The 22,977-nt window shown below is 63.4% G+C and overlaps 1 protein-coding gene across 6 annotated transcripts; it reads right to left on the bottom strand.

Moving 5' to 3' along the window:
* Positions 1-831: 831 nt before the first annotated feature.
* Positions 832-21,245, bottom strand: ASIC1 (acid sensing ion channel subunit 1). 6 transcript variants are annotated; one of them, XM_054806958.1, is made up of 13 exons: positions 20,595-20,631; positions 20,120-20,197; positions 19,803-19,862; positions 18,542-18,737; positions 4,912-5,062; positions 4,315-4,442; positions 3,938-4,088; positions 3,791-3,847; positions 3,557-3,710; positions 3,380-3,471; positions 3,047-3,126; positions 2,817-2,921; positions 832-2,599 (listed from the first exon to the last, which is right to left on the bottom strand). In XM_054806958.1, the coding sequence occupies exons 4-13, from the start codon at positions 18,638-18,640 to the stop codon at positions 2,495-2,497; spliced, it is 1,122 nt and encodes a 373-aa protein (XP_054662933.1). In that variant the 5' UTR covers positions 18,641-18,737; positions 19,803-19,862; positions 20,120-20,197; positions 20,595-20,631; the 3' UTR covers positions 832-2,494. The 6 variants fall into 6 exon arrangements, with proteins under 6 accessions (XP_054662933.1, XP_054662930.1, XP_054662929.1 ...); XM_054806955.1 differs by lacking the exon at positions 20,595-20,631 and adding an exon at positions 20,845-21,245 and having other exon boundaries at positions 19,803-20,200; XM_054806954.1 differs by lacking the exon at positions 20,595-20,631 and adding an exon at positions 20,845-21,245 and having other exon boundaries at positions 19,803-20,197.
* Positions 21,246-22,977: the final 1,732 nt, after the last annotated feature.

Genomic DNA, 22,977 nt, shown 5'->3' with positions numbered 1-22,977 from the left:
ATTAGCAGCAGTGCATATGTTAATTCTCCTCCTCCTGCTTGAGAGCAAAAGCCAGTTCCCATCCTCCGGTCCCAGAGTGTCCCTCGGGGCAGCGCAGGACCAGGCAGCGATGCTGGAGCTCCCTTGGGGACCCAGAGCAATCCCCACGTTAGCCCCGCACTCGGCAAAAGGGACCTTTAATGTGACTGTTCAACATCAGCTCTGATGTTGCTGGTATTCGTGTGCGCGTTTAAAGACAGTGCTGGAAGTCTGGACCCAGGCTTTATCCTCCCCCACCTCCTTTTGGTCTTGGCTCCAGGATTTCAGTGCCGCCTTCAAGAACATCCCGGGATGATGCCGTCCCCACCTGCCTCCCTCCTTGGGGAGCGTTTCCAGCAGCTCAGCAAGAGAGAAAGGCTCAGTGTTCATGAGTTATATCATCCTTTATATCATCGTTAAGAGTAGCAGGTATTGATGTACAATGCATCTGTCATCTTATTGTGCTTCCTATGAAAATGTGTGTACATAGTACAGATACCAGAGAGAATTCAACACTTTATACACTTGAAGGCATTCAGAGATCAGTAACAGAAAAAAAAAAAAAAATGGCACAAGAACAAGGCCTAAATGCTACTAGATGGGTATCTACACTGGTATGCATATATAGAGAGATATATATATATGTACACATATATATATAGTCATATATATTATATATAAGAAATATAAAATGCAGATGACATAATAGAAACAGAAAAGTGTGTCAAGGTCAAATCCCAGCCCCATCTTTAAAAGCTTTAATGGGAAAGAGAGAGAAAGAAAGAAAATAAATAAATGAAACGCAATGAAACGTTAGGAAAAATCCATAAGAAAATTTATGGATGTGGCCGACCCGTCATCTTTGGGCGATCGCTGGATACAAAGGACTGACCCCCCAGTTCCTAATTTTGGTCAGGAAGCAAATAATAATAACAATAATAATAATAATAATGACAATAATAAAACTAAAACTGCAGTTTAGAAATAATAATTACTAAAAAGACTTATTGCAAAAGCTCTTAAAGATAAGTAGCACTTCAGCCCTGAGAGGGCTCTTGCTTGATGTGCAGGGCCTGGGGGCTGGCAGGGGCTGGGGGGGCCGATTTCCACCGACCCGAGAGCGAAATGGCGGTGCGCTTGCGGGCCCGGGGAGCAGAGACTTGGCCGGTGCCGGACGGCCGGACCCCGGCTGCCAGGGCAGGTCTCTGCGTGCCGGGGAGAGGGCAGCGACGGGAGGAGCAGCGGTGGTCCCGGGGCAGCGAGCCGGCAGGCGCCCCGAAGATGCCCAGGGCTCGTGGTGCCCAGGGACAGCCGCTGTCGGGGGGTTCAGCGGGGTGGGAGCCTGCGGTCCCGTGGACCAGAGCACCCTGTGCCATGGGGTGTCCCTTAACCTATGAACCCTTTTGGTGCTGGGGCTCCTGTGCCCGCCTGGCCAAAGCGGTGCCAAGGGGCTGTCCCGCGTGGTACCCCTGGCCGAGCCGGGCCGGTGGCTGCAGCCGAAATGGGGGCCAGGAGTTTTCCTTCTGCCTTTCTCCCCGAGAATGGCTGTTTTTGGGGGCCGCACGGGGTAGCCCCAGGTTCCCTGGGGACGGGAGGGACTGCGGGGCAGGGCTGGCGCTGGCTGGGCTGCGCGGAGCCCAGGAGAGACGGGCAGGGAGACCACACCGTCGCCCGACCCGAGGCGGCCGAGGGAAGGTAGCAGGGTCTTCAGTGCCGAGGTGGCACCCCCGGCCGAGTCCCCTCTGGCAATCGTGGCTGGCCAGCGAGCTCGGTGGCCGGGCACTGCCGTCCCTGGGGCAGGGTGCCGAGGAAGACGTTTCGGAGAGGTGGAGGCGCCCCGTCTTCATGCGCATGGAGTGGCCGGGAGCGCCCAGGCGAGGGTGGGCTGCGGGACGCCGCGGTCCCAGGGGACAACGAGGCTCTCCTGGGACTGCCGAACCTGCTGCCGGGCCTGCCGGGCACGCTGTGGGGCTCCTCGATGATCCCTCCTGCCGGGCATGGGGGTCCCAGCAAGCGCCGGCCAAGGCGTTGGAGCAGGATGGGCATGGAGACAATGGATGGACAGACGGACAGGGCTGTGGATGGAGACTCTGCGGCCGAACGGCTGCTTCTTCTTGGCTTCTGGGTTTCTAGTTAAAAAGGCCGAGGGGAGCTGAGGGGAGGAGACGGGGCAGGCCCGTGCCCCAGCCCGCTGTGCGTGTCGCTCCCCGCGCCGCGAGGATGGCCGGGCTGGAGCATCCTCGAGTCTCTGAACTAGCGGGGCAGGCGCGGAGCAGCTGCCGCGGGGGCTGCGCGCCGGGTTCGAGCGTGACCCGACCCGACCGCCTGCCCCGAAATCCGAGGCCGTCGCTCTTGTCCATGTCCCACCGTGGCGAGGAGCAAGGTCCCCTAGATGTGTTTCTCCGCTGGCGCTCGCAGGGAGAAGGGCAGCTCTCCGGAGGGCTTTGGTAGCTCAGGTTGTACATCCAGACGTCGGTTAGCAGGTGAAGTCCTCAAAGGTGCCCCGGGCCGGGTGATGAGGTAGGATGTTGGCTGCGTACGTCATGCCTGCTGGGTGGCCCCGTATGCTTTCACAGGGATTCTGCAGAGCAGAGGATGGATGGGATGTTGTGGGCTCTGGTTTCACCCAGACCACCGCAGAGAGCGAGTCCTGTCTCCCCACAGCATCTCAGCCTGGTGCCTCTGCTCCCTTCCCAAGTGTTCCCCAAAAAGGTGACACCCCCCCACCCCACACATCTGGGGCAGCCTTCAAGCTGCGAGAGGGGAGCGGCGGCTCCTGCAGCATGCCCGGCACTTACGTGGCGTTTCACATCGTCCATGCTCAGCGCGATGCCCTTGTCCGTGTTGTTCCTCTTGTGATTCTTGCGGCACTTGCCCCGCCGGCACAGCCGGTGCTTTATCACCTGCGGGAGCCAGAGTTCAGTACCGTGGGGGCTCACAGGCTGCTCTGCCCCACGTCCCGCACGAGCATTTCGGCGCTCCGGGATAACCTGGGTCCCCTGGCAGCCGTGGGATGGCAGACACTCACCTCGTAGGCGTAGTCGAACAGCTCCAGTACCGTGAGGATACTGGCCCCGATGAACAGCCCCATCTGGCCTCCAATGTCACCTGCAGAGCAGAGGGAAGCCGTCAGTGGGGTTCAAGTCTGGCACACGTGGCGGGGCAGAACTCATCGCTGCTGCGACCGGTGCCTGGCCGTGGTGGCGAGGTGCCCCGCTCTGCATCCACGCTGTCGGCACATGCCGGTGCCTCGGGAACAGGGCCGTGGTGCACGGGGCCAACATGAGACCACCTTGTTGGAGGATGCCGGCTGGGTGCTGCCACGGGGCCCCCAACACGGCTACTGACCCAGAGCACTCACCCAGCAAGCCGGCCACCTCATACGCCTTCTTCTGCTCGATCGTCTCGTAGTTCAGGGCTTCAAAGAAGATATCCAGCACCAGGATGTTCTCCCTGTGCAGGACGGAAGCAGCGTCAGGATGAGGTTTGGGATGGACGGACACGATGCCGCCCCACGCCCGTGGCCGCAGCTCATTACCCGATGTACTGCTCCGACTTGTTGTACTTCTTGGCCAGGTACTTGGCGGAGGCTTTGCTGGGGATCTTCACCATGGAGAGCTCTTTGCCGTAGCGGGTCACGTTGCAGGGCATCTCGCAGACGCAGTACTCGTTGTCCTTCTCCACCAGGAAATCTGGGCAGGGGGAGAGGGAGATGGAGAGATGGGGAAACCCAACACCCGCAGCTCAGTCCCACAGGGCCAGGCAGCCTCACCTAAGGCCGGATCTGCGCACTCTTTGTACTGCTCCGGGGTGCAGTAAGGGGCATCGCCTGGAGGAGAGAGAGAGCAGGTTTTCCGGTGGGACCGTGTCGGCGGGCTGAGCCCAGCGGGGGCCAGATCCTGCCGTGCCTGGGGCTCACCTGGCATGTGCACCATGCGGCAGTTGCAGTTCTCCACCAGGTAGCGGGTCTCGCAGTCGATGCGGCAGGCGGTGATGCTGTAGGTGTCGTAAAACTCCGAGTCGCCCGCCACGGCCTTGCAGTCGCCCCAGGGAGGCGGTAGGTAGATAAGCTGGGAGGGGGCAGAAGCCAGGAGTGAGGAGAGAGGCCCAGCACCACCCCCCTGCCTCCCAGCACGGCAAGAGGACAGACACCCTCGCTGCATCGGTCCCCAGGGCCGGGTCCCCCTCTCCACCCGACACGGGGGCACAGGGCTCAGTGTCCCACGGCGGGTCCAGCCCACCGCGCAGGGTGGGAGGGAGGCACCCCGGGCCCCCCCCGGCCCCCCCGGGCCCTACCCGCTGCTCCTGGCAGGACACAAAGGTCTGGAAGCCAGGCGCCACCCCGAAGCCCAGCTGGTCGATCAGCGGGGGCTCGTCCTGGCTGTGGATCTGCACCTTGATCCCGGCTTCGAATGAGGTCTCGTCTGCGGCAGAGAGAAGCGGGGTGAGCACAGTGCTGTGCCCCGCTCCGCAGGGCTGCACCGAACCCTGCTGCAAGAGGCACCGAAACTTCTCCTGTCTCCCACCCTTCCCCCGGGCAAATTTGTTCGTTCACGTGTCCATCCATCTGTCCACCCGTTTGCTACACCACGTCCTTGTCCCCTCCGCCTCTGACCCTCCTGCTCCAGCACCCGGGGAGAGCGGCAGGGAAAGTGTTTGCCTCTATTTATAAACAAGTGGTGGCTGCTTGTCTAAACTGATGGGGAGTTGCCATGGCGAAGAGCAAAGACAAGGAGGAAAAAAGGAAAGAAAAGGGCCCGAAGTGATGAAAAATGGAAGGAGGGAAGAGGAGGGAGCCTGAGGGTGGCCCATGGGGTGGGGAGCCGGGAAGGGGCTGGGAAGCACCCTGGGAGCTGCTGGCGACCGAGCGGACCCGCTGGGGTGGTGGGTTACCTGTTTCCCCCCACACTGGCAGGTACTCGTCCTGCTGAATGTCCAGCATGATCTCCAGGCCGTTGCCGGTGCCCCCCTTCATGGTGATGAGCCGGGGCTTCCCGTCCTGCCCCGCGTTGAAGGTGTAGCACTTCCCATAGCGGGTGAAGACCTGTGGGAGAGGACACGGGGCTGAGGCTGGGGCCCCTCTGCGGCACCACGCTGCTGCCGGCACCACGGCCCGGAGCCGGGGGGGCATCACCGGCCCTGAAACGCAGCTGTCCCAGCCTGGGGGTAGGATCCAACTTGGGCTCCCGCCCTACAGCGTGTCTCTCACCGGTGGAGCTGCCTGTCTTTGCCCCGGTGGAGGAGCTGACGTTCCCCACCAAGGCACAGGGATGCCATGGACTCAGAGCAGACGCCCGGCAGATTTACAGCACCTCGACCCCACAGACCCCACGGCAGCCCCAGCTCCCCGAGATGGCAGCACTCAGCCCCACACCTGCACCAGCACCTCCTCCAAGCCCTCCTCCATCCCTGCAGAGAACGGGGCTGGACGGGATCCTGAGCAGCCCCTGAGTACCCCGTGCCTCCTCGGCTGTTCCAGCTAATGCCTCCGGCAGCCGGCGTGTCTCCACGCCACCGAGCTGCTGCCAGCCCGGACAAGGCACGTGTGGGGTCAGTGCAGTCTGCACGGTGCCCCACGGGCGGTGGTGACGTGGGGACGGAGGCGCCAGGCACCTCCTCTGCAAACGCAGCCTGGAGCTGCTCTCCGTGTCCCGCCGGTGGGTCTCCGCAGCCGGTGCCGTCCCCAACTCCAGCGAGACACCCAGGTGCCGGCAGACGGGGCTGAAATATCAGCCTGTCCCTGAGCGAGCCGGCAAGGACAGCATCGCCCGCCGCGCCTGATCCGACACGGTGCCGGCCAGAGCTGCTCCCCGTGCCCTGCCGCCTCGGCGCTACTCACCGCCGCGAAGTCACCGGGGCCGCACTGCTCGCCCCGGTAGCTGCAGCTCAGCAGCATGTCCTCCAGCTGGTGGCAAGTGCGGTTAAAAAACCCGTACAAATTTAGGGGCTCATCCTCATCCCCAGGGCTGGGCTGGGCCGGGGCAAAGCCCAGCTCCATCCCGGGCTCATAGTCGACCAGGGGGGCCAGGTAGAGCAGGTCCTCGTGGCTGAGCTGCGAGACCCGCACACGGTTGATGTTGCAGAAGGTGACGGCGGGGAAGGTCATCTCGGGGCTGTCTTCCTCGCTGAGCAGCGTGACGTGGTGGTACTCCAGGTAGTAGACGATGCGGTCGGCCACCTGGTAGAGGAAGACGGAGAGGGAGAGGAGGAAGGCCAGCGCCCAAAGCGCCTGCCGAGCGCCCAGGCTGCCCTCCACGAAGATGTGGCTCAGCCCGTGTAGTGTGCAGCTGCTGGCAAAGGCCACGAAGTCCGTGGCTGCCCCCGCGTCCTCCTCCTCCTCCTCTTCATCCTCCTCCTGCCCGTACAGGAACTCCTCTGCTCCATCCTCTCCCCTCCCAGTGGCAGCAGCATCTCTTGGTCCTTCCTCGCTGGAGAAGGAGATGGTGCAGAATATCTGGAGAGGCATTGTCCGGCGTGGGGGTCCCAGCTGCAGCGTGGGGGTCCCGGCTCCGGCGTGGGGATCCTGGCCCCCGCCCTGCCACAGCCTGGGGGTCTTCGACAGTGGGTCGGTTCCTCGGGGTGTGGGTGAGAGGGGCTGGGGGACAGCAGGGAAGGGGGAAGGGGCAAGTGCAGAGAAGAGAAACGGAGAAGGGAAAAGGAGCGAGAGGTGAGCGGGAGTGAGGGAGAGGAGCAGAGGGATGCTCGGAGGGGACGGAGAGAGGAGGGTATATCAGGAGCGGGGAGGAGGAGAGGAGGAGCGAGGGGCGGTTCTGCGGGCTCCCCAGCTCCCCCGGGGCCGGCCGGCTGCGGCTGGCAGGACGGAGCAGAGACATCGCCGGCTCCAGAAGCACCAATGCGTTGGGAGCTCCCGGGGCTGCTTGGGGGGCCCGAGGGGCTGTCAGGTCCTGTGAACACAGGTGTGCACGGGTGTGTGCACAGGCACCCGGTGTGCTGCGTACCCACACCGCATCCTCCATCCTCACTGCGGGGCAGCACGGCCCTGGCAGCCCGACCGGCTGCTCCAGCCAGGCCCTCCCCGCCGGGAGCCAGGCTGTTTCCGGAGCCACCATATGCCGAGGGCCGCTGGAGCCAGAGGTGTTCCCAAAATGCCTGTGATGATCTCCTGCCACAGCCTGGCCGGGTGGTGCCAGCGAGGGCAGAAGGATGTCTGTGGTGTCCCCAAGCTCTCGTGGTGCTTGTCCTGCCCCGGCAGCGCCCATCGCTGCGGGCTCATCTCCCCATGCGGCGAAGGCGATGTCCCGAGCGGTGTGAGGTCTGTCCTCCTCCAAGCCAGGGCTGGTTTCGGCAGGATTTGGGTGCTGTCATGGCTTGGGTGACGACTCCTCCTGCAGAGCCCAGCCAGCGCATGGTGCGTCACCTCGTGCTCTGGATCCCCACAGGGCTCAGGGAGCCACCACGCCCCCCGAGGACGGCGTCCAGGCCCTGTGCTGCTGGGGCTGGGGGTCCTGGGCAGGCAGCCCCGATCTGGGGCGGTGGGATGGAGCCGGTGGCCAGGCCGGCTGCCGGGAGCAAAGGCGTCTCCTCCCTGCAGCCCTGCAGCAGCGCAGCCCCTTCTTGCGGTTTGCTTTTTTCCTGCACTCAGCACTTCATAAAAGCATCCGATGCAACCACAGAGCGTTCTCCAGCCCCATCCCAGCACCGCAGCCTCCATCGCCAGCCCAAAGGGAAGGGGAGCATCTAAATACAGCAGCGCTTTGATGCGCAAGAGCTGGAGGTTTTGGCCGATGCCCGGGTGCAACGAGCACGTCCCAGCCCGCTGGTTCGGCTGCTGTGCCTCCGTCCTCGCATGCACCGCAGGGCTCCCGGGCCCTGAGCACATCCTGGCTCATGGACACGGGCACCGCCAAACCAGGTGGACAAATGCAACCTGGAAACTTGTACAAATCTGACCTGATACTGGTGCAAAGTTATCTGCTCTTGCTGAGCAAGTGATGCTGGTGTATTGGGCAGGACTTGCGCTGGGGATCCCTGCCAGGCCAGGCTCGGTCGGCACAAGGAGACGTTACGGCTGACGATGTGACAGCGAGTTGTCCCCCAGGGGTCTGTTCTGGTGCTCCCTAAGCTCGATATTCCCAGAGGACCCTTGTGCAAGAGGGACGCTGGCAGCTGCCGCAAAGCTGGGGATGCTGTCAGTACCTGGGAGAAAGGGCGGGTGACCTTGGGGACGAGCGCCAGAGCCACGGGATGAAATTTCGTAAAACTGAGACCAAGGTCGCGCCTTTTGGGAGCAACCCAGAGATCCTGAGCTGGAAACTCATCCTGGGAAATGGAGCGGGGAGGTGGATTGGGTGGCTGGGAGCCACCATGTCACGGGGACCAGGTCCCATCCCAGTCCTCTGCCTTTGATGGGGATGAGCTGCAGCTGCACCGTGGGCAGCACCAGGCTATAAAGGCTTCAGGGCTTCACCTGGGGAGGGTTTGGGGGTGCTGGGCTGGCTCAGCCCTGTGGCAGCAAGGTGGGAGCAAGCCGGGCTGATCGCACGCAGACAGGATGCTTTTGGCAGGGAGCGAGCAGGTACGAGCTGGCTGAGGTCGGGGAGGGGTTTCTGGTGTTCCCCGGCTCCGGGACAGGGAGTTGCTGTGCGATGTCAGTAGGAGGGAGAGGACAAGAAGGAAAATGGAAGTGAAGCCTGAAGGGGTTCGTTCAGTCCTGGCAGGGCACCAACAGGCGAGCGGTGCTGCCCGGGGCCCCGTGGGACAGTCCCTGATGGTGTGAGCGAGGGGCTGATGCGATCCCACGGCACAGGGAGGTTTAATGTATCTTCCTGGGAGCAATTGCAGCAGGGAGAGGGAGGTGCTGTAATGAAAACACTCCATCATCGGCGGGGGCTGTTAACCTGCCTTGCTCGGCTTAAACAGCTCGCGCAGAGTGCCGGGGCCGGTTCCCGGCAGCCGTGCGGGGCGGTGAGGATGAGCGCTGCGCCGGCTCCGGTTACCACCACCTGTCCCAGAGCCGACACTTGAGCCGGGGTGAAGGTGACCAGGGACGGTCACAGCCAGGAGCACGGTGGCACCAGCACTCAGGGGAGCACGTCCTGACTCCGCCACTGGGGACGAACGGTGGCCGTGGCCCCACGCTGCAGGCAGGGGGGTGCTGTCCTGGTTTGAGCAAGTTTTGGAGATGCTGGAGAAGTCTTTGGGCTCGTTCCAGCTCCTCCCTCGCCAGGAGTTATTTTTACCCTCTCTCAGGTAAAGCTTTGGCGGGGGAGAGGGACGGGGGATGCTATAATTAGCCGTGACATCAGCCCCCGTGGCAGCGCGTGCTGGGATGATGCCACCGCACCCTGACCCACCGCTGGGGACCAGGGATGCTCGATGCCCCCCTCCCGGCTGCAGCGAGGGATGCGGGATGGTGGAAGGAGCCTGGTTTTTCCTGGCTCTGGCATAGCGTTCGGCCGCTGTCCCGGGGCGGTTCGGCCCTGCTTGTTGCTTTGCAGCTCGTCACGGGCCCGGGAAAGGAGGTTCCCTGGAGCGGGGGAGCATGGAGGCGGCGGGGGGAGAAGCGGGAGGGGGATTTGACGGCAGCAACAGCGCATTTCACAGCCTGTCACGCTTTAATGGCAGAGGAGATCAAAGCCGGGATGGAGTTATTCATAGAGATAAACCAATCCCCGAGGAGGCGAGGAGAAAACAACATTGCAAGCTCTGTTATCCCAGGCCTGCAAGCGGCAGCCCAGCCCCGGGGAGGCTGTCGCAGAAAGCGCCCCGAGAGCTGGACCCGCTCGGTGTTGTAAGGGGGTGCTGCCCGTCCCTGCCAAGGACCGGCTGAGCCGGGGCCGAGCCGCCCGCAGCACCCCTGGGGGTGCCCGGAGGTCAGAGCTGACCGGTGGGAAGGGATGCGATGGGGTACGACCCCCCAGCAGCCAGGAGCAGGGTTTGGGGGACAGATTCGATGGGGCAGATGAGCACCCTGAAGCTGGGCCGTCCTGCTGCCGTCACGCAGCCGGGTGCGTTGCGTTGGAGGGGAGAAAAAAATCAGGTTTGCAATGTGCCTCGGACCATGAAGGTGCTTCACAGCACCCAGAGCTGCCGTGGTGGTGGCACCCGCGGTGCCTCCATCGCTGCTCTGGGCAGGATGAGCCGCTTCGGGATGGCTCCACAGCTGCAGATCCCCTCCCCGACCCTGGTGAGAGGCAGAGTCGGGGCTGCCGAGCAAGGTGGGATTGCCCGGGCGGCCAGGATCTCTGCCGGGACTAATCCTGCCACCCCTTATCAGATGCTGCCACCTTGCCGCCGCTTGCTCCGCCAGCCAAGCCGGGCGCAGCTTGTGTTATCCGGCCCTTTATCCCCCAGATTAGACGCTTCACAGTGGATTAGCATGTCACATTCTAATGCAGAAAAATTGATGATTAAAAAGGAGTTTTTCCTCCGTATTATTCCCCACCTCCGCCTCCTCTCCACCCCGTTCCCCGTGGGCCCAGGCAGCCCAGCCCCAGCCGTGGGGACCAGTGATGCCGCAGCGCTGGGTGATGCGGGAGCCCCGTCCCTGGCTCGTGCGGGGGACGGGAAACCAAAGGTCCCATTTTGGGCCCGGGCAGGGCTGGCACGCTCCGTCCCCGCTGCTTTTGGTGGCAGGGCTCAGGGTGGAGGAGCCGGGTGCTCCAGGTCCCTGTGCCATCCTGCCCTGGGTTATCGGCTGCAGACCCAGCATCTGCAGCGCAGGACTTTAATAAAAAGCACATTATGGTGAGTAATGCGCTAAGTGGACTTCATTATGGACCCGGGGCCTCCCTGGCTCCCGTTGTTCCATATGATTCATATCAGATGAGCCTTATCTCCTCTCCAAACGCTTCCATTTAAACTCCATTAATCTTTCAAAGCTTCCCTGGGCCAGCGCTGCCGAGCGCTTCCCAGCCAGCCCAGCCGGGTGCCGGCACTGCTGCCCTGGGCACAGGGGCCACCTGCAGCCCCGCTGGCTCGGGGGGGCTCAGCCGGGACCCCCCCAGCTCCGCGAGCGGTCGAGCGTGGACCTGCGGCCAGCCCCTTCGCCGCGCGTCTGCTGTGACGGCTCCCACAGCCACCGCATCCTTCTTGCCGGGGATCTATTTGCGCTCCTGTAATTGAAACAGTTTGTAATGCTGAGAGCTTTCCGGGTGATTTACTCGTCGGTGGTGTCCCTTTGTGCCACGGAGGGGTCACCGGGGCTCTGCCGGCTCCTGCCCCACTGGGATGCGGAGGATGCTGCCGCCGAGGTGCTGCTAATTCCTGGGCGGCTGGGATTATTCTGGGCGGACACTTATCCCAATGCCTCTCCGTGTTTCCTGCCGATCACGAATTACCCATAAGCAGGCTGCAATTTTTTCCGACATCCTTCACAGTTGCTTAGACAGTTCGTGCAAGCAGATTCGAGCTGACGGTTTTATTGGTGGGGGGAAAAAAAAATAAAATTGTATTCCTATCTGGTTTTCTTGCCGTGTTCACTCGCTCTGGCTCCGCACACATCATGGTTTTCAAATCTAATCTAATCCAAGCAGGGTGGTTACGCAGCCTCGGCGTGCGGCTGCTCCGGATGGGTCTCCCCATCACTTTACTGGGCTACGGTGCTGCCAGGAGAGCAAAGAAAAGGGGGCTTAAAACCCCCAATAAATCAGGGGGAGAGTGGGGAGCACCCTGCCCCTGCACTGTCCCACACCCCGTCTCTGCCCTTACGGTAAGAGCCTGGGTGCAAATGCACCAAACCGTCCATACAGCAAAAAACCCCCCAAAGTCCAAAAAAAAAAGGTTATAATATCCAAGTGTTGGGGCCTGTATAAATAAATAAGAGCCTGAGATGGTGAGGAGCTTCTCGAGTCAGGGCTGTTTCGGGAATTGCAGCGATGCCTGCTGCTTAGCGAGCCCCCGCTCCGGCCAAACTCTCTGCAGGCGATAAAACAAAGGCATCTATAAAAAGCCAGATAAATTAAAATCGAGGCAAAAGGCCGCGAGACAGTTAATTTCCCGGATCTCCCTGGGGAGATCTCTGCTTCCCGCATGGCTCCGCACGCTCGGGGCGCCTGCCCCTCTTTGCCCCCCATTTCTCCCTCCTTGACATGGGGGGCGAGGGGGAAAGCGGCAGCAGGAGGTTTCCTGGGCAGATTCTTCGACATCCCCTCTCCGCCCGCGTCTCGGATAAAGACCGAAGGGCGATGAAGGGGGGGACGGTTTGGAAGATCCCCACATGCTGGTGGCGGTCGGGGGCTGCATTTACCAGCCCGCGGCTCCCTTGGGTGCTGGCGGCTGTGGGACACGCGTGCCCAGGGTTCCCCCCCGCAGCCGTGACATCCTTGCCTCCGTCGTGGCCGGAAAACGCTCGAAAGCCTCCTCATCTCTCCCAGCAGCCACAGATGCCATTAAACCTTATTAATAATAATTAATAATTCATTGGTTAATGATTCTTTATGTGCAAAGGCATCACAAGAGGAGCAGGAATGGCCTGAGGTGCGTCTGAGCCGCTCCGAGCTCTTGGCATGACACCTCCGGGCGTGCGTGGTGCATCCGGGTGTGCAAAGTGCTCCCAGGTGTGCACGCCACCGCCGGGTGCGCAAAGGGCTTTGGGCGTGCGTGGGATATCCGGGCGTGCAAAGTGGTTCGGGCGTGTGCGGGATATCCGGGCATGCAAAGTGCTTTGGGTGTGCGTGACACCTCCAGGTGCACGTGACGCCTCCGGGTGTGCCCAGCGCTCCTGCGCGGGGTGTGCTGCTGCGCACCGGGGCTCTGAGCACAGCTGTGCGTGCTGCTGGGGCTGGATGTTGCCCCTGGGACTAAACGGCTCCCGGCTGGGCCTGATCCTGATTCTGCGTGTCCTTCTCTCTCCTTTCCTAATCACCTGCCGGGGCGGGCGGGAGCGATGTTCTTCGGCACTTAGAGGTTCGAGGCGCTAAATGATTTACCTGCTCCGTCGCGGAGCTGCTAATGAAGCGGCTGCGAGGCACAGGCACGCGTCAGCCTCCCGCCGGGTTGTGCCCAGCGCCGATGTCCTCGGCCCGCTTGTTCCTGACTCTCTTCTGCGCCAGCTCAGCCAAGATCACGGCGGGTTCGGTGGCACCGCTCCCATGCAGGAACGGTGCCGGGGTCGTACCGCGGCGTGGCCGTCCCGCTGCAGAATGAGCACGAAACGCGACTGGTCTTGAACAAGAGTTGCCGTCGCCACGTTAGCGTCAGCACGGGGTGAGCGAAGCCACAAGCAGCCCAGGGATCCCCCATCCTCCTGCCCGCACCCCGCGGGCGGCCGTGGCTGGAACAGCTTGGATGGAGCCGGGGAAACGAGGCGGCCGAGGAAACACGCTCCCCGGTGTCTCTGCTCCGCGCCCGAGGGCTGAACTGCTCACGGCTGCTCTCTGGGTGATTTGCTTTGAGCAAAATACCGTGATGCTTGGAAGTCTCTGAGCTGCCCGTGAGCCGACAGAGTCGGGGCGCTCCCGACCCGCTGTGCTTCCCGGGAGAGCCGAGTCACCAGCAGCAAACGGCTGCGGTCCCGTGCGTGGCTTCTCCTCTGCTCCATCACCTCCAATTATTTTGCACCAGGCAGCCCATGTCCCGCCGGGTTTGCTTCGTTCGTCTGGAAAATGATGCAGCCTCTGGGGTCAAACGATGCTGCTGTTCCACGGCAGAGAGAGGCCGATGCGGAGGGTGAGCCCGGCTGGGAATTTGCGGACGATGCAGGTGGGGGTGGCGCGACTGGGCTCCGGGGAGAACCGCTGGGATGCTGGAGGTGAATCGCTGCTCAGAAATAACGGATACACGCAAGCAGTTTCAAACACTTATAAGTTATTTAGGAGCCCGTGTGCCGCTTTAAAAAGCGATTTACATAAATCACTTAAACGTCTTACAGAACGTGTAAACACGCCGGCTCCGTCAGGCACTGCGGTGGGAGCTGCCGGGGCTCGATGTGCCGCCGGGGCCCGGCCCCAAACCAGGAGGACAACGCTATTTGGGGCCAGCGGCCGTCCCTGCTGCCCACGCGTGGTCCCCAAGTTGTTTTTCCAGAGCCAGATGGGCCCGTGTGGTTTGTTTATTAACGGTCTAAAGCTCCAGGAAATATCTGGGTATCAGTAATTCCCGCGCCCGGTCTCTCCAGCTGTGTTGGAGATGCTTTTCACTCCGGCGCTGTGATTATCCCCTAACGCTGTGCCGCAGGGGAGCTCCGCTCGCCGTGGGGCTCCCGGGCTTGTGACTGCCGCAGCTCCGCGCGGGGCCGCGGGGTGCCGTGGGTCGGACGCCTGGGTCCCCCGGGGGGTGCTGGGGTGTGGGTCCTGTGGGGCTGAGGGTCGAGGTAGAGCAGGGAGGCCAGAGGCATCCCCTGGTCCGAGTACCCCGAAACCAGCAGCCTGACCCCGTTGCACCCAGCTCCCATGGGTGCTGGAGGACACCCTGGCACCCACTAACGGGGCAGGTTTGAATAAGATGAGGGGGTTTTTGGGGGGGGGGGGGGGGCAAAAGCCACGGTGCTCCTGGGGGGGGGCAGGAGCTGACCCCCAACACACACCAGCTGGAGTGAGGTGGGCTGAGCAGGGGGCTTTGGGGGGTGCAGAGGGGCATGCATTGGGGCTCAGCAGGGTACGGGGTACAGGGGGGGTGCAGAGGGGCACAGCAGGATCTGGTGGGGTCCAGGGGGGCTCACCAAGGTGCAGTGGGGTTCAGAAAGTGGTGGGTGCGACGGGGTGGGGTACGATAAGATGCCACTGGATCCATTCTCCATCACAGCAGCTACTGCGTTGCTCCGGAGATGGGAGGAAGGAAGAGAGGAGGAGTGTGGTCGGGGTTTGCCAGGGCTGCTCCAGATCTTTCCTGTTGCCTCCCTTGCTCTTCCTCCGTGCACTCGGTATTTCCAGGGCAGAGGATGCAGAATCCGATGCAAAAGGCAGCGGCATGATCTCCGTGTCAAACTCAATTCTCCCTACTGCCAGCTCAGCCCCGGAGCCTCGTGGAAACGGTCCAGAGGTCTTAATCCTCTGCAGTTTATCGAGGATGTCCCGTGCGCTCTGCCCCGGGGCTCCCAGCTCACGTGCCAGCCTCGGCCACTGTGCCCCAAAGCAGGACGGCGGCGAGGACTTGGGGGACGTGGCTCTCCCCCCCGAGACGGGCTCACGGGGTGTGAGAAGGAAAAGCCGCAAACGGCCATTGCGCCGTGCCAGGCACGGTTCCTCGCATCACCCCTGGCTGCACCGACCCCCGAAAAAGGGGCTTCATGAGCACGGGGCATCGTCCCGAGGTTTAACGCTGGTTTTACATGGGGCAACCCCGATTCCCGTCCCCTGGGCCGTGCTGGGGCTTGGAGAGGAAGCTTGGACTCTGGGTTTCTCCTTTTTCCCTGGGATGGAAAGCAAATTAACGGGGTGTAGAGCCCAGAGACAGGACTCCTGGGCCTTTCCCTTGCTGGGTGAGGAGCAGATCCGTGGGGGATGAGCAGGGCTCCAGGGGCCCTTTACAGGAGAGAGGGGAAACGCAAGCTGGGAGCCGGCGGGGCCGTGCCTTCCCGCAGAGAAATGAGGGCTCGAACTTATAAATAATGAAGTAACGGGCGTGAAACATTGATCTCTGCTGCTAATGAGCACGTCGGGGAGCGCAGTCCTGAAACGGAGACAGCAGTGAGGGCGATTCCCCCTTCCCCGCAAAGGGGAACCGGGCGGCCGTCCCCTGCTCCCCCCACGCGTGGCCCTGGGAGCGTGAGGCTCCGGGCATGGCCCCGGTGACGGGGACACCCTCAGCCCGTGTCCCTCAGGGCCGTCCCCGGAGCAGGGTCAGGACTTGCCCCTCAGCCTTGTGTTTGCCCCTCCGGGCTTTCGGGCCGTGCCAGGATTTTGGGGTGGGGAGAGGAGGCAGCTGCACCTCCCTGTGCATCCTCCTCCCCGTCCTAGAGTGCTGCGGGGGGTGGGGGGGGCTTTGGTGGGCACTGGAGGGGCTGTGAAGAGCAAGGGCAGAGCTGGGGGAGGGGGGGAGCAATTGTTTCCTCCTGGGTCTTCTTAGAGGGTTCAATCCCTGCTTGGGACGAGGCCAAGCCCAGTCAGCTGGAGCATCCCGCATCCTGCACCCGGCTGCTGCTGGGCAGCACCCAGCCCCTGCGGCCAGGGCGGGTGGAGATGGGGTGGGGCGAACAAAGCCAGGGCCCCCCGATGCGGCCTGGTGATGACGCAAGATGGGAAAAGCCCGTATAATCCCAGGATGGGCTTCCCGCGGCATCCGGCACCAGCTCTGTGCGCCGGGGATCCTGTCCTGGCTGCAGGACGACGCCGTGCGCTGGGGTGGGGGGGCTCATACCCAGCCCACAGCCCCCGTGGGGTGCTCCTGGGTGGGTGCAGCACGGGGGGCACACGGGCAGTGCTCCCAGCACTGGGGGGGGGGCCCTGGGCTGCTGTGGCTCCCCCCCCGGCGATGCTCTCCCACCCTCCGGCAGCGTGAGGGGGGGACGTAGGCAGGAGGCGTCTCCTGCCGCCTTATTGTCACCCCGGATATTTCGGTTACGGCAGCCCCTCATTTGCATTCGCCCCGTCTCCCCCAAGCCCTCCCTTCTGCCGGGGACAGATAACGCGGCAGCCGCGGCGTGTCGGGGCCGCGGCGCTGGCAGCAGAACCGCGGTTCTTCCCGTCGCCTCCTGCGCCGGCCAGCATCAGCATGCAGCCGGCATCGCCCGGGCGGCCGCTCGCCCCCCAACTGTCCCCGTCGGCCCCCCCCCAGCTCTCCCCACCGGCCGCGGCACCGAAGTTAAATGACTGCAAAGGGGACGAGCGCAGCGAGAGGACTGACATCCATCCCTGCCTGCGTGCAGGCAGCTCCCCCCAGCCCGTGGGGTCTGGGCAGCCCAAAAATCCTCCGCGGCAAGGCCCCTCTCCAGACGCAGCATCGCCTCTGGATCAGCGAGAGGAGAGGGGCAGCACCGGCTGCAAAAGCACCCGCTTGGGGCGTCCCACTAGCCTGGGCGACGCAAGGGGCTTCCCGAAACGCAGAGGTGAACACGGCCCCTGCGCGGGGCGGCGGGACCCCCATCGGGGCAGCGCGGGCTGGGGGGGCTGATGCATCACCCGGTGATGGGCCCCAGCACCCACCAGCCTTGCCCGGTGCCATCAGGCCCTGAGCGGCACCGATCCTGGCTCAGCCTGGACGGACGTGGTCTGAGCTGGGAGTAGGGACCAGCGAGGCGGCAGGAATGAACCTGTCAAACAAACCCCTCTAAAAGCTTCTGCGAACCCCGGGACCCCCCCAAACAGCTCGGCAAGCCGGGGCAGCTGCCAGGACCCCGTGCGCGGGCAGCACCATCCCCAGCCCTGCCACACGCAGACCTGCCCGTGCGAGGCTGCAAGGGGAACCCAGAGAGCAACGTAAATATAGCACAGAGCCAGCTTTTTCTAATCAAATCCATTAAATCATCCCAACCTGCTTGCAAGGAATAATCCAGGCAGGAATAATAAACCAGCTGCGAGTCTATTTTGCTTTTGCGGGTTGGAGGGGATGCAGAAAGCAGGGTATTTGCAGCCCGGCAGATGAAGGCAGGGAGCCGGGATGAGGGTCCCCGAGGATGCTTTGGCACAGAAAACACGACCGTGCACCGGGAAGAGCCCGGCGTCGAAACAGCTGGTGGCCGCATGCAGGCTGGGACCCGGCCCCGCTCGCCGGCCCCACGGGAGACGAGCCAGCCCCACGGGAGATGGATCCAGCCCCCTCCGGGCTGCAACTTGCCTCCATTTAACAAATAAAATGCCTGACGGCCGACAACAGAAAACTGCTCTACGTAAAGAGCCTGTCGAGGGAATTTAACACAGATGACTAAAATCACCCGGATCGTGCTGGGACCTGGGCAGCAGCCCCGCAGACGCCCAGCCGGCACCTCGGCGTGCTCGGTGGCTTCATCCTCGCTCGGCGTGGGATGCGAGTGGGACATCCCTAGGCTGGGGACAAGGATGGGGACCCCGAACAGCACAGAGCCGCACGCTCCACGCTGCAGCCGGCTCGGGAACAGCCACCCCGGCTGCCGAATTTATTAGGCAGCACCCGAATAGCCGGCACTGTTTAATTCCCAGCTGGATGGGGGAGAGGCAGCCGCAGGGGTATAAAGGCTTTATTGTGCGCTGGATCCGTGCACCAGCGCGAGATGCAACCTCCGTGGCGGGGCACAACGCCGCGCCGTGCCACCGGGACCTGCTTTCCCCAAGGGATTGCAGGGCTCCCTCGGGTCCCCACGCGCCATCGCCACGGCTCTCCCTGCTTTTCCGCTGGTGCCTCCTCACCACACGGCAGTTTCCAGCGCAAGGTTTCCAGCCCAGCACGCACAACCCTGCTTTGCAGAGCACAAGTGATCCCGGGGAGCTTTGCCCATGCGGGAGCACCCCATGCAGCTGCACCGAGCAGCACGCGCTCCCGGGGAGTAACCTGGACCTCTAAAACCCAGCGGCATCCCCTGACATCCCCTTAACGAAGATGCTGCCAGTCCTTTCCCAGCTGAAAGGATGCAGGAGCGGCTACAGGTGGACAAACACCCTCCTTGCATGGGGGAAACGCGGCATTGCGCCGGGGCCACAGGGGCACTCACCACTTTGAAGTCTTCGGGGGTGCATTGCTCCCCGCGGAAGAAGCAGGACAGCAGCATCTCCCGGATGTCGTGGCCAGCCCGGTCATAAAATTCCAGCATGTTGAAAGGTTTGGGCTTGAAGTTTCGGAAGTTCGCCTTGTCCTGCAGGATTTCCAGTTGCTTCTCATCGGCGGTCTGGGTGTCTGGGATCTCGTATCTTAGGAGAAAGAGCAGGCAGAAGCTCAGGCCTGACCGCGGTGGCTGCTCCTCCTGGCAAAAGCCATTTGGGCTTCACGCAAGCCACTTCTGCCTCGACCCTGGCGTGGGCTCAGCAAAATCCCAGGCACTTTGCAGGTGGCATTTCCAGAGCATTCAACAGCACAAAGCGGCCCAGAGGCACGTGAGAGGCGGCATGAGGAGGAGAAGCTGGGCAGTGGCCACGTACCAAAGCCATCCCACTCGCCTCAGAGCTGGTCCCGCAGCACCGGCCCTGGCTGAGGCCAGCCCAGCCGCCTGTCCCGTGCCTTTGGTGGCCTCACCGGGATGTGGGCTGAGCGTGCTGGGTCTCAGCCCCCGCTCTCGTGGCTGTAAACCCCTCCCTGGGGCACGAGTGCAGGCAGCGGTGAAGCCCCCTGGCAAACGGCACAGGCAGGGAGGGCGCCTCGCTGCCGGCACCAGGCTCGCAGCGGTGGCTTGTCAGCACGAAGGAGCCGCTACAGCCACGGGGATGAGCTGAGGAGGGCGGGCGAGGGGCTTCCCCGTGAACCCTGCCACCGCAGAGTCCCACGGCCCGAGGAATGGCACCGATCTCCAGTCCTGGTGCACGGGTGATGCTCGGCAGCTTCGCCTGCTGGCATCCCCGGCCTCACTGCGTGTGCCAGACACCCAGGATATGGGTGTTGGAGCTATTTATGCTGGCTCTGGTGTCCCTGGCCTTGCTGCACGTGCCACACACTGGGAATGGGAGCCACGTGTGCCGAATTCATCCAGGGCAGCCCAGCGTGGGAGCCACGTACCCAGGAGCAGTGGCAGGACCTGGGGGCTCTCCGCTGCCGGTGTTGCCGCACAGTGGCTGCATCCAGCTGCGGGGCTGAACTAACTCAGGATCCGCTTCCTCACGGAGACTGAGGAGATGCCGCCCACGCCAGTCACGGAGTGCAGCTCCCCAGCACTCGCTGCCCCACGTGGTGCGGGGCTGGTGCGGTGGCTGGGGCCGCGCGCGGTGGCCTGCCCCGGCAAACGGAGACGTCACCTGGGGCCACCTCAAAGCACCGGCACCCACCTGTTATTGAGCAGGGCGAGGAGCTCGCCGGCGTGGTACAGGTCGTTCTTGGTGACCCGGCTGAAACGAAACTCGTTGAGGTTGCAGAAGGTGACGGCGGGGAAGGTGAGCCTGGTGGCCGCCACCTCGTCCAGCTTGGTGACGTGGGGGTAGAGGAAGTAGTACTGGATGCGGTTGGTGCAGACGAGGGCGAGCAGCGCCAGCGAGCCCAGGAAGCACAGCGCCCAGACCACGCGCTTCAGCGACAGCCGCTCGTACGAGAAGATGTGCGAGAGCCCGTGGAGGGTGGAGCTGCTGGCGAAGGCCTGGATGCTCACCGGCTGCCCGCTGTCCACCTCCTCCTCGTCCACCTTCAGGTCCATCATGGTCCGCGTCGGCACCCCGGGGTGGCCACTCTGCTGAGAAGGGAGCCCGTGGGTGCTCGGTGCCACGGCGGCCTCGTGGGTGCTGCCGCTGCCCGGCCCGTGGCCTCCCCACGCAGGGATGCGCCTGGCAGCCCTTGCCCGGGGCAGGCGCTGTGCTGTGCCCGGCTCTCCCCCCCAGGCCTGTGTGTGTATATATGCACATACACATGCACGCACATGTGTGTATACATACATGTATACATTTATCTGGGTGCAGCCTCTTGCATTTCCTCCCCTCCCACCTCCTCTCTGCCCTCCCCATCCCATGGCAGGACCGGGGTGCCGTACCCCCCCCCCCAGCACCCCCTCCCACCCGCTCCCCCTCCTCCTCCTCCCCCAAATGGCACCGGCGCATCGACAAACAGATGAAGGAATCGAGGATGCAAACCTGGAATCAGGGCCGGGGGCCGGGGCCGGAGCTGGGTTCGTTCTGCTCCGCGACGGCGGCTGCCGCTGCGACGGGGGGAGCGGGGAGCGGGACCAGCCCCTCGCTGCCGGGGGAGGGGGGGGGAGACGGGAGCGGGAGGCACGGAGGGTGCGAGAGGCACCGAACCCGGCACCGGTGGGCGAACCGGAAAAGCAAAAGGGGGTAGAGATAGGGGGGGAGGAGGGGAGGATAAAAATAGTCTCGGTGGTACCTTGGTGCAGGCGTGGGAGCGGGGATGCGCCGGGGCCTCGCTCAGCACCGGGCGGGGGGACCGGAGGCGACCATCGGCGGAGAGGAGGCAGCTGCCGGGTGCGAGGAGAACGGAGGGGGAGAAGGCAGGCGAGCGGGAGGCTGCTTCCCTGCCAAACACATGGATACCTCCCCCTGTGGCTAGCTGGGAGCTGGTGATTTCTTCAGATGCATAATCCGCATGAAGTCATTGTCTGTGCCTGGTGGGGCCGGAGGCCGCGGAGGGGTGCCGCAGGCCGGTGGGCAGCGGGGGGGGGGAGGAGGAGGAGGAGGAGGAGGAGGAGGAGGAGGAGGAGGATGGAGAGGCGGAGGAGCGGGGCGCTCCCGCGATTGCAGGCTGCTGGCAGGGGCTGTTGGTGCTGCTGGCGTGTGCATGTGGGTAATGTGTGTGTGCGTGTGCGTGTGCCGCTCCCATCCCCCAGCGCCTTCCAGTGATGCTCCGGCTCTCCGCTCCGCCGGACCCCCCCCCCCGACCCCCGATACAGCCCCGACCCGGCTCTCCCCTGCCACGGGCCCCTCCGCCCTCGCAGGCTTCACCCATGGGTGGCCCCGGCGCTGGACGCTCGGGTTGGTCCTTCTCGGGAGGACCGAAGGCGCCTTCCAGCCCGTTCTGGGCACCTGCTCAGGGCAGCAGCGGGGCACCGCGGTGCCTCGAGCATCTGGCCGGGGATCGCTCCCTGCTGCCTGCTGCCACGCTCCCTGGCACGACGCTCGCCGCGATGGGGACAAGACCCTGCCAGAAACGCTGGGCTCCTGCCCCTGCCCCACGCAGGACGTGCTGCCCCTCTCCCAGCTATTCCCCTTCTGCCACTTACAGAGTCGTCAGAAAGGTGCTGTTGTCCCCAGGGTGCTCCCCAGGGCAGGAGGCACTGGGTGCTGGGTGCTCTCACCCTCCCTGGGCAGAGCAAGAGGATTGCACAGTGCTGCCCACCTTCCCCCCCCACCCCTCTGCACCTCCAACCCTGCTTCACCCCATGACTGCCCCCCCCCCCCCCGAGCTGGGGGACAAGAGCCACCGCTGCAGAGCTCCTGCCGGCAGCAGCGCAGGGAGCAGAGGCTGCAGCAGGCGCCTGCCCGCTGCTCCCAGTAAGGTGACTGCAGTCATATGGAAAAGAATGTTTCAATGTCCTGTACAAGTGTGATGTCGGAAAGGGACAGCCAGACTCCGGGGTCGGCCCCACAAGCTGCATCCCTGCCCAAAGGCGTCTTCCCAGTGCGCCGTCCCTGCCTGAACTGTGGCTAACGGGAGCACGGGCAGTTTGGGGTACAGCAGGGTCAGGCATGTGTACCTTGTTCCCAAATCCCATGACTGGGACGCACTTGGCTCGGTCCTTTTCTGGAGCATCCTCTTCCAAACTGGGTCCTCACCCATTCCTCACTGGAGCAGGAACCAGGGGTTTTGCAGCGGGACGTGCTGGGGGACATCTGGGGGGAGACGGGGCTCAGGGACACCCCCGTGAGCCAAGGCCCCCACTCGCTCGCTGCTGGGCACAGGGACAACCCTGACAGCGCTTGGAAACACGGCTGCAAGGCCGGGAGAGCGGCGTTAGCTTTTCCAGTTGGCATCAGCTCTGCCTTTCCCTTCCCCGTTCCGTTCCGCAGCGAGTCGGCACCGCTCCTTGCCTGGACGACAACTGCCTGCTGATAGCCGTCTCTCCGTCAGGGCTCCTGATAGAATCCTGGAGAAGGATGTGCTGCTTGGATGTGGGATAAGGACATTTAAAACTGTGTTGGTTTTTTTCTCTCCCCCCCCCCTTTTTTTTTCTTCCAGATGACAAGTCATTCTCTGCAGTGGTTTTATTGACAGTAAATCCACCAGCAGCGGCAGGGCTGCACGCAGGGAGGGATGGGGTTTCAGGCCGGAGCGGATGCACACATGGACGTACTTGCGAGCCTTCGCTTTCCACCGCACAAGAATCCCCAGCGAAGTGGCTCTGCATCTCCAAGCCACCCTGGCTGGAAATCACGTTTCCTGGGGGGCTCAGGCAGCCGACGGGTCCCTGAACGCCCCGGGATCCTTTCCTGCAGGAGCCGGCGAGGAGGCGAACGGTTGGAGGAAACTTCCTCGCCGCTGGCCCCCGGCCAGGAAGGATGC

The sequence above is a fragment of the Grus americana genome, chromosome 31 (assembly GCF_028858705.1).
Source record: "Grus americana isolate bGruAme1 chromosome 31, bGruAme1.mat, whole genome shotgun sequence".
NCBI lineage: Eukaryota > Metazoa > Chordata > Aves > Gruiformes > Gruidae > Grus > Grus americana.
Note: the sequence above shows the minus strand (reverse complement) of the source record. Positions and strands in the feature narration are given on the sequence as shown.